Source organism: Perca fluviatilis, chromosome 8 (assembly GCF_010015445.1).
Source record: "Perca fluviatilis chromosome 8, GENO_Pfluv_1.0, whole genome shotgun sequence".
Classification (NCBI taxonomy): domain Eukaryota; kingdom Metazoa; phylum Chordata; class Actinopteri; order Perciformes; family Percidae; genus Perca; species Perca fluviatilis.
In genome coordinates this window covers 39,327,705-39,337,771 of record NC_053119.1, presented here as the reverse complement: position 1 = coordinate 39,337,771, position 10,067 = coordinate 39,327,705, and the positions used below count along the sequence as shown (strand labels likewise).

General features: G+C 35.6%; 1 protein-coding gene across 1 annotated transcript; it reads left to right on the top strand.

Annotated features, from left to right (window-relative positions):
* The first annotated feature begins 243 nt into the window (after positions 1-243).
* Positions 244-9,771, top strand: LOC120564311 (CD209 antigen-like protein C). The gene is made up of 8 exons (XM_039809161.1): positions 244-364; positions 5,089-5,178; positions 5,876-5,911; positions 6,948-7,016; positions 7,661-7,729; positions 8,834-8,967; positions 9,153-9,253; positions 9,348-9,771. The coding sequence occupies exons 1-8, from the start codon at positions 244-246 to the stop codon at positions 9,487-9,489; spliced, it is 762 nt and encodes a 253-aa protein (XP_039665095.1). The 3' UTR covers positions 9,490-9,771.
* The last annotated feature ends 296 nt before the right edge of the window (positions 9,772-10,067 follow it).

The following is a 10,067-nucleotide window of genomic DNA, read 5'->3' as shown; positions in this document are numbered from 1 at the left end:
TGTCAAAACGCAATCGCTACACTCTTTGCCTCGTTATCGTCAAGTTATAAGTTGAGTAATAAAGGAACTGGAAAAATGAGGAAGAAGAGAGAGATCTCTCTCTTCTTCCTCATTTTTCCAGAGAGAGAGAGAGAATTGCTGTATAAGCAGAGAGAAACATAAAAGAAGAATCTGATCAGAGATCAGCATCATTTAAAGAAAACAGTTTGACCAACACCTTCATCACTCTCCAGTGGCTAAAATATGGCGATGGCTTACCATAAAGAGGATCGTATATATGGAAACGTCCCTGATACCTCAGCCAGGAGTGTTGAATCAAAGGTCCGCTCTGATGAAAACAGGAAAGTGGCTGCTGCAGAGTCCGGTGAGAATTAAAATTCTTATGGTTTCACCATTATAAGGTTCAGTTTTAAAATGCAACAATGTGAACAGTAATCCACGGAGCTGGAAGGATCACAGATATAAAAAATATTATTGCGTGGCCACGCATTATTAATGCCTGGGAACAAGATAAATAAGTCGTGGCTAGATAGGTATAGGTAGACTATCAACAGCAACTACTATATGTCTTATTCCAAGTAAAGGCTACCCACCATGCGTAAAGACGCACACAACTCATTCAATAACAGCGTTAGAGCTAAAGATAGGAGCCAGCTGTTTTCAGCCAAACAAGCTACAAAGTTAGAGGGCAATTTTTTTTACGTTCACAAAAGTGCTCGTTTTTCCATTGACAGACTCAGATTATTATTCTAAGTGTCTGACAACATTATGGAAAGGATTTCTAAGGAGGTTAACCTTTCTGTTAAAGAGTAAGATCCTTTTTTAAAAACATCCACAAAATTGCGTCCAATAAACCCAACAGACTCCATGTAAATAAAGAACTGTTTCTGGTCTCTTAAAGAGGTTTTACAAAGACCTATCTCTGTAGGGATCCTTTCCATAATGTTATCAGACACTTAGAATAATAATCTGAGTCAGTGGCAAAAGTTTTAATGAAAAGCTTTATCGCTTCTCACTGGACCAATTTCAAAGATTGTTGTTCCCATCAGTCACTTACACACAAAAACATAGGAAAAAAGTTTAAAAAATAAATTACCTAAATAAAGTTAAAAAATAAAAAATAAATTACCTAAATAAATTTAAAACTTTTCTAAAACATTTAGTGACTCTTAATTAGCATTGTCTATGGGTTTATGCGGTTATATATATCGAATTGGCTAGAAAGTCTGTTGTGCTGGCTCTTTTTATATACACTTTTTTCGTTCCCACTCCTAATATATGGAGGAAATATTTATTCATAATTCAAATTGAAAGTCCAAAGAGAAATTGAAAGAAACAAAGTGAGATGAAATTAAAAATATTATTATTATTATTATTTTTTTCCATTTGGCTTTGGCTTTTGAATTTAATATTTGGCTTTTGAATTTCAATTTAACATTGGCTATTCATTTTCATTTAATATTTGGCTTTTGAATTTCAATTTAACATTGGCTTTTAATTTTCATTTCATATTTGACTTTTGAATTTCAATTTAACATTGGATTTTAATTTTCATTTAATATTTGGCTTTTGAATTTCCATTTAACATTGCCTTTTCGTTTGGACTTGACACATGTCAATGTAAATGAGGAGGCGTGGCCCAAAGGCTGGTGGGAGGGTCTGAAACGAAAGGGGTGCAGAGGCACCTTATGAGCAGCAGGGGGAGCTTACTGCTGGGGAGCATCTGTCTGCAGCTTCACAACCAGGCTGGCTTGGCCTCTTATTTCACATGATAGAAACTGATGATGTAGGCTAAACACAAACGACATTTCATGCAACAACAGTGAAGTTTTCATGTATAATTGGGCCCGTGTTAGTGAGGACTAGATTAGGACTGTATTTAAAGCTGATTCTGGTTTCCAACTTCGCCCTAGGTGTGTCTGTTTAAAACAGGACTCAGACAACTTCTCTCTTTTGATGTTTTATTTAATTAAGCAACAGTAGAAACATGGGTGTGGGTAGTAGTACATGTGTTTGTGTGTGGTCAGATCTCGAGGACACACACGCACACAACCAGGTAGTCAGTCATCGTCCGAACTGCGACCTCTCCTTTTTCTTTCTCTCACTTTTTTCTCCGGGTGGTGCACGCGGTGTGAGGTGAGTGTCCGCGCTATTCTCCAACTTGTAGCCTACTCACAACAATCACTCCTGATTGACGGCCTTTTGTACAGCCCGTGTACTTTTTCAAACTTCCAGCTGACAGCGGTGTCTGTAAGCATCACTGGCCGGCCAGCAGGGAGGCGATCCCGGCCGCCACCAGCTGGCTGTCCCGTCAGACTGAAGCTTCTGACAACATCGGAGAAAATGTGCAGTTGGCCATCAACGTTTGTAAAACTGCCCATATTCAAACTCTACACAGTTAATTTATCGCATAAAAAAGTCTCAGAAGTGAATTTAGTGGTGAAAAAGCAGATGGAAATTATATAAAAAAAATATCGATTCTATAATCTAGATCAGGAGCTTGCCATATTAGCAGCAACAAACAACTGGAAACTTTTTATAATTTCCATCTGCTTTTTCACCACTAAATTCACTTCTGAGACTTTTTTATGCGATAAATTAACTGTGTAGAGTGTTTTAAACAGACACACCTAGGGCGAAGTTGGAAACCAGAATCATCTTTAAATACAGTCCTAATCTATTCCTCACTAACAATTAATTACAATTAGTAACTACATGAAAACTTCACTGTTGTTGCATGAAATGTCGTATGTGTTTAGCCTACATCATCAGTTTCTATCATGTGAAATAAGACGCCAAGCCGCCTAGTGGCGAAGCTGCAGACAGATGCTCCTCAGCAGTCAGCTCCCCCTGCTGTTCATAAGGTGCCTCTGCACCTCTTTCGTTTCAGACCCTCCCACCAGCCTTTGGGCCATGCCTCCTCATTTACATTGACATGTGTCAAGTCCAAATGAAAAGGCAATGTTAAATGGAAATTCAAAAGCCAAATATTAAATCCAAATGAAAATCCAATGTTAATTTGAAATTCAAAAGCCAAATATTAAATGAAAATTAAAAGCCAATGTTAAATTGAAATTCAAAAGCCAAATATTAAATGAAAATTAAAAGCCAATGTTAAATTGAAAATCAAAAGCAGAATATTAAATGAAAATTAAAAGCCAATGTTAAATTGAAATTCAAAAGCCAAATATTAAATGAAAATTAAAAGCCAATGATAAATTGAATTTCAAAAGCCAAGGCCAAATGGAAAATTTAAAAAAAAATAATAATTTTTTTAATTTCATCTTGCTTTGTTTTCTCTCTGGACTTTCAATTTGAATTATGAAGAAATATTTCCTCCATACTAATAACGCTTGGCCACAAAATAATAAATCAAGGCCACGAAATCTTCTGAGGCTCCGTAGTAATCTTATCTTCTACATTCAATTGTAACAAAGCAATCTCAGGGTTAAGTGCAGATGTGAACATAGCCTTTGTAAAAAAAAATTTAACTGTTGCTTTTGATTAACCATTTATGCATTTTAACATCTTTTGTTACCTTTTACGACCAACATACTACCTATTTGTTTTACTTAATTTTCATAGGAGTGCAATGTTTTTATTTTAAGGTCCAGGTAAAGAAAAAATCTGTTATTTTTTCTGAACACATTCTACATTTAAGAAAATACTTGTTGAAAACAGGTAAAAACACAGTAAACTGTAGTACTGAACTGAGTTGTGGAGTCCAGTTCAGACCAAAGATTCACAACGAGACGAGTGAAAACTTGCAGCTACTTGCAATGAGCCATCTGCAGCGTTCTGTAGTTAACACCAATGAGACGAGACGTATCATCTCCATAGTAGGGATGGGTGATACCAAACTTTTTCAATTCAATATGATACCAATCCTTTTTATTACAATCTCATCGATATCATTTTTTAAATGGGTATGTGATATTTTTTCATAATGGCCTTTTTAGCAGAAAAAGATTATTACACGTAATGGCAAATCACATTACACATACTTGCTATTAAAAACAAATTAATTAAAAAAGCAAATATGAGTACAATTAAATAAAAATGTTTGTGCTTTATGAGCACAAACATTTCTATTTTAGTACAGTACAGTATTTTAAAGAAATACTATGACATATATATAATAAAAAAACAATAATTATAACATAGACCACAAGTTTTTCCAGAGCAACTTCTACATACAAATGACCTCATAAATACAGTACAATCTTTCATTCTTTGGAAATCAAAACAGAAAGATCTTTACATTTTTATTTGCCTAATTTTGATTGATCGTGAAGATTTTCTAATCTTCTAAGCCTACACGGAAAAAAACAAGTAAACTATTAACATTCTCCTTATGACTTTCAAAGTGTCAAAAATAGTGCATCTTGCTGTTTTTTTATCTTCAGGTGAAAATTAGCACCACACTGCTTGTTTCCTTTCTGCCATTCTCCACCATTCTTTTCTCCACACTTCTTTTCTCCACTGTTGTTTCTTTGCTCTCTCTCATGTTTGATGAGCGCCACGGCTTTGTTTAATGTCATTTTATTATAGATAGTTTTTTTACATGAGTCGATACCAAATGAGTAGCTTGTAAGTATGGATCTATCAGTACCACAGTATCGATCCGCCCATCCCTACTCCATAGCAATGAGTCTCTCTCTACTTCCATTCTAATTTTTGACTTTTCATTGGTAGCGTCCTAAAACATGAATGAGGATAATGTCCAATTAATCAATCAACATTTATTTATATAGCATTTTACAGCAGCCAGCAGGTATGCAAGAATCAAGAATAAAAAATATGACATACAAGAAAAAGAATAAAACATAGAAAACAGTCCACAGCCCGAAGAAGCAACGTAGCACCTCCCTCTCCATCCCAAGGGCCCACCACCTTTGGGAGGAACTGCTGGAGTCGGTGCGCTGCCACACAGGTTAGGGTTACTTATGTACAACTGAAAAAAGTTTGATCTGATTGTGTGTGTGTGTGTGTGTGTGTGTGTGTGTGTGTGTGTGTGTGTGTGTGTGTGTGTGTGTGTGTGTGTGTGTGTGTGTGTGTGTGTGTGTGTGTGTGTGTGTGTACATACAGGTATAAAACGGTACAGGCTGGCTGCTGTGATCCTTGGACTCTTTTGTGTGCTACAAGCTGCTCTCATCATTTTCCTTGTTGTTTCTCTCTGTGAGTATTCTGTGAGTTTGTTACTAATTTAGCATCTCAGCTCTGTAACAGGAAAGTTAAAACGGAAACCACCTCAGTTCAGAAGTCATTATCTTACAAGTTATGACGATCACTTGCTCTAAGAGCATTTAGAAACATATTATTATCACTGTGCAGTAGGGTTGGACAATATGACCTGAAATTGATCATCATATAATGTCATAATCATAATATCATTTTTTTAATTAAAAAAAACAAAACCTTAAGCCGTTTTAACAATAATTTACTAGATTTTATTCAAGAAAGCCGTCTTGGAAATTGTGTTTTACATTTATTGATCTCTTTAATCACATAATCCAACTGAAGAGAGACTGAGAGTCCAATATTGGGCAAATAAAGCTAAAGCTCCTAGTTAAATACCATTGTCTTAAAGTTTCTTTCCAAGTCAGCAACATTAAATAACAAAAGATTAAAGTTGTTTGTGACGCTGTAGAAGAAGATCAGTTATTATTTTCTGGAGTTCCTTTTTGTTCTTGGCTGTTAAAATTAAATTAAACCCTTAAACACTAAAATCTGTGGTCCCTCATATGATACAGCCAACATCCAGATGTGTCATTTACACCACCTTGGCTCTTGTTTTCCCAAAGTGAAACTAAACAAACTAATATTAATCTGATTCTGTTGAAAATAATGATAACCTCTCCTCTCATAATGACAGTTTCAGAGAAAGACGCCTTGAAGAGAACCAACTTTGGTAAGTACGATGATGAAAGTACTTTTAACATTTACTCTCTAACTACGGACAAAGTACACACAGCGATACACTGCTAAGAGCTAATGAGGTTTAACCATGTATCCAGCTCATTTAAATAGCTCACGTTACTGCTTTGTGTGAACAGTTAACTTCATTTAATATTGTATGAGGCATTTTCTTTTGCTGGGTGCAAATATTTCACCAAAACAAGTTCCTTCCTGAGATGATTTTTTTCAGAACCACGTTCACTGCCTCCAGATCTCAGCGCCACACAAGACGATTGTGATTGGTTCAAAGAAATGCAAAACAACCCCTGACCATGTTTATTCCTATGTGTAGTGTATGTGTGGAGGGGCCAGATTTTTGCCCGCGGTGCCATGGAGATAGGTCTGGCAATGCGAGAGGATCACTAGTGATCACTGATGCAGTTATAAGAGAGCTAATGATACGGTATAAGATAGGGCTGGGCAATATATCAATATTTTATTGATATGGTATATGAGACTAGATATCGTCTTAGATTTTGGTTATCATTAAATGGTATAAGTGTAGTCTTTTCCTGGTTTTAAAGGCTGCTTTACAGTAAAGTGATGTACTTTTCTGAACTTACCAGACTGTTACAGCTGTTCTGTTATTTGCCTTTAACCACTTAATCTTTAAATCCATCTTACTGATGATTATTTCTCAAAACTCTCGTTGTGTAAATATTTTGTGAAAGTACCAAAATATTGCTGCAATATTGATATCAAGGTATTTGGTCAAAAATATTGTGATTCTTGATTTTCTCCATATCCCCCAGCCCTAGTTTTAGATGAAGAAGAGGAAACAACAGATAATTTTAGACTATAAAGTGCAATACAGATTAAATAATAAAACCTTTTTATAAGTGTAGATTCCTTAATGAACAGTAACAAAGTGCTACGTCGTAATCCACACTTGTCGTTTCTTTACAGCAGTCACATTCAGCAGTTTCTGATACTCTGTTATCTAAAGAGAACTTGTGCTACGCTAACATTAATAGAGGATTCTGTTTCAGATGTTGAGGCTGGTTTCAAAAACCTGACTGAGGAGAGAGATGACCTGAAGAAGAAGCTGAATAACTTAGGTAAGAGGGATGTGATTCAATAATCAGAGTTTGGATCCAGAAGCGTGCAAGTCCAATAATAGGCAAATGCAAGTGATTATTTTTACATGTAAAGTTCCCGGTAAACATTTTGGATTTTGGTTATTTAGATTTTGGTTATCATTAAATGGTATAAGTGTAGTCTTTTCCTGGTTTTAAAGGCTGCATTACAGTAAAGTGATGTACTTAATGTGATGAACTTACCAGACTGTTACAGCTGTTCTGTTATTTGCCTTTAACCACTTACTCTTTAAATCCATCTTACTGATGATTATTTCTCAAAACTCTCGTTGTGTAAATATTTTGTGAAAGTACCAAAATATTGCTTCAATATTGATATCAAGGTATTTGGTCAAAAATATTGTGATTCTTGATTTTCTCCATATCCCCCAGCCCTAGTTTTAGATGAAGAAGAGGAAACAACTACTTTAGACTATAAAGTGCAATACAGATTAAATAATAAAACCTTTTTATAAGTGTAGATTCCTTAATGAACAGTAACAAAGTGCTATGTCGTAATCCACACTTGTCGTTTCTTTACAGCAGTCACATTCAGCAGTTTCTGATACTCTGTTATCTAAAGAGAACTTGTGCTGCACTAACATTAATAGAGAGTTCTGTTTCAGATGTTGAGGCTGGTTTCAAAAACCTGACTGAGGAGAGAGATGACCTGAAGAAGAAGCTGAATAACTTAGGTAAGAGGGATGTGATTCAATAATCAGAGTTTGGATCCAGAAGCGTGCAAGTCCAATAATAGGCAAATGCAAGTGATTATTTTACATGTAAAGTTCCCGGTAAACATCATGATTGTCCCAAAGTTTCTTTCCAAGTCGGGAAATAAATGAGAGAGACAGAAATAGGAGTGTTTATAAAGCGTTTTGGATGGAGTCCAACTGGATGCTCTGTGTGCTTTTCTGATTTTCTTATGAAACCTAGCTAGGCCAACAGTGGGTTAAAACACTGACCAGGAGAAGAGCTCCTACATGCTGGGACCTGCTGTTTTTTTTGGACCACCCGTTCAACACATTCTCACTCCCATCTCGTAAAATACGGACGCTTGGTCAGGTGCCTTTGGCGTTGTTATTGACGCTAAAAGTCTCTTTTAGCGTCATATAACGCATTTTATCGCTAAACCCTGTGCAGATGCTGCTCTCCCCGGTACGTTCTATAAACATGCTGAAGGGCGTTTTTTATATATATTTATTTTATTTTTTTGTATTTCCTGCTATGGACCTACTTGTGAGTTTGAAATTAATATATATTATATTATGAAAATAGATGGTTAAATGGGATACTTTTTTTAAATTAGGACTTAATCTACCTGGGCGGGTCTGAATATGTATGGGATACAGTGATATATGAAAAGATTGTTTTTGTCCCTTCCGGAAAACTTTTTTTTTTTGGGAAAAAAAAAAAAAAAAAATAAAAAAAAAAAAAAAAAAAAATTTGTCTGTTCCAAATGATAAATCAACAGCACATTACAGAGGGTGCTTCTCAGTATAATCATGCAGTAAATGTCAAGAGAATGTATCCGTTCAAACAATCCTTTTATTTTAATTTTTTTTTTTTTTTTTTTTTTTCTTTTTTTTTCGGATGTAAACAGTTTTGCTCACATATAATTCATAAAACTGGCCTCATACAACATTTATAACTACTGTCACATTTACATTTGTTGACTTAACAATCATTTTTATTTTCCCCCCAAATAATATTTTGCCCTTTTGTTGTCCCAAGGAAAGTCCACTGAAAAAGATTAGTCAATTTTATTGTTCATTTGGGTTCTTTCTGTTTTCACTAAGGTCAAGGAGGATGGGAGTATTTCAGAGGTAGTTTCTACTACAGTTCTTCTGTCAAGAAAACCTGGCAAGAGAGTAGAGATGACTGTCTTCAAAAAGGTGCAGACCTGGTGATTATCAACAGCAAAGAAGAACAGGTATGTGTGTGTGTGTGTGTGTGTGTGTGTGTGTGTCAGACATAGTTTTGAATAAAGAATACAAATGTTGAATGAATGTAAAGGTCAATGCGGTGGCTGATACATTGAAATTAGTTCAATAGGTGTGAATGTGGTAAAGATTCTATTATATTGTTTAAAGATTGTGAACTCTTTTTTTAAACAAGAATTTCACAATAAAGTTTGAGAAGAGACTGTGGATTGGCCTGACTGACTCAGAGACAGAGGGGACGTGGAAATGGGTGGATGGGACTCCACTGACCAAAAGGTTCACACATTTTTACCATTTGGTCCATTCAAACTAAATCACTATCTTGTGCTTCTTGGGTTGTGTTCTCTGATAAAAGCTCTTTTTTTTTCAGCTACTGGGTTTCCGGGGAGCCTAACGATGAGTACGGTGAAGACTGTGTGGAAATACGTTATTTTGATTCAGAAAACAACTGGAATGATGTAAGCTGTTCCATTCCACTCAACTGGATCTGTGAAATGAAAGTCCGTCCATAACTCTGCAACCAAACCCACCAGACAGAAGACTAAGGATGATAAATATATTGCTGATACAATTTAAATCTTCTCAAAAGCAACCTGAATATGCTCATGTGGACACATCATTTCCAAGTGAAAATCATTTCCAGCTCAGTGTGAGATAATCTGAAGCCTGGTTATTTGCGCTGCAGTAAAGTGACCTGTTAACATCTAGAAACAAATGTCCAACGAGGGTCACTGCTTCAGCTGAAAAAACAGAAGAAAAGAAACTAGAAGATGTAATACATACTTTGATTTATTGCTTGCTGAATGAATGTATAAATGTTTATGGGTGGGAGGGGGAATGTGTGCGTCTGGCCACATCACAGGGGGGTCTAGTCCTGTCTCATGGTTTAGTTATGACCTGTTTTCTTACATGTCATTATGTTGTGAAGGCAGCCTCTTTAACACATCTCAAGGTACGGCTAAAAGGATGGTTGTGGAGGAAATGTTTTTCTTTTGCATTTTTTGTTATTATTACGTGTCTGATGATTTCTTTTTATCCATCAAGATATTATTTTAGTATCTTGTCACATTTCATTATTTTGTCAAAAGTA

Excerpts from the sequence above, each read along its gene's own strand:
- LOC120564311 (XM_039809161.1), top strand. The coding sequence starts at position 244 with ATGGCGATGGCTTACCATAAAGAGGATCGTATATATGGAAACGTCCCT. Across the intron at positions 5,179-5,875 it reads TTTCCTTGTTGTTTCTCTCT|TTTCAGAGAAAGACGCCTTG; the intron begins GTGAGTATTCTG and ends TCATAATGACAG. Across the intron at positions 5,912-6,947 it reads CTTGAAGAGAACCAACTTTG|ATGTTGAGGCTGGTTTCAAA; the intron begins GTAAGTACGATG and ends ATTCTGTTTCAG.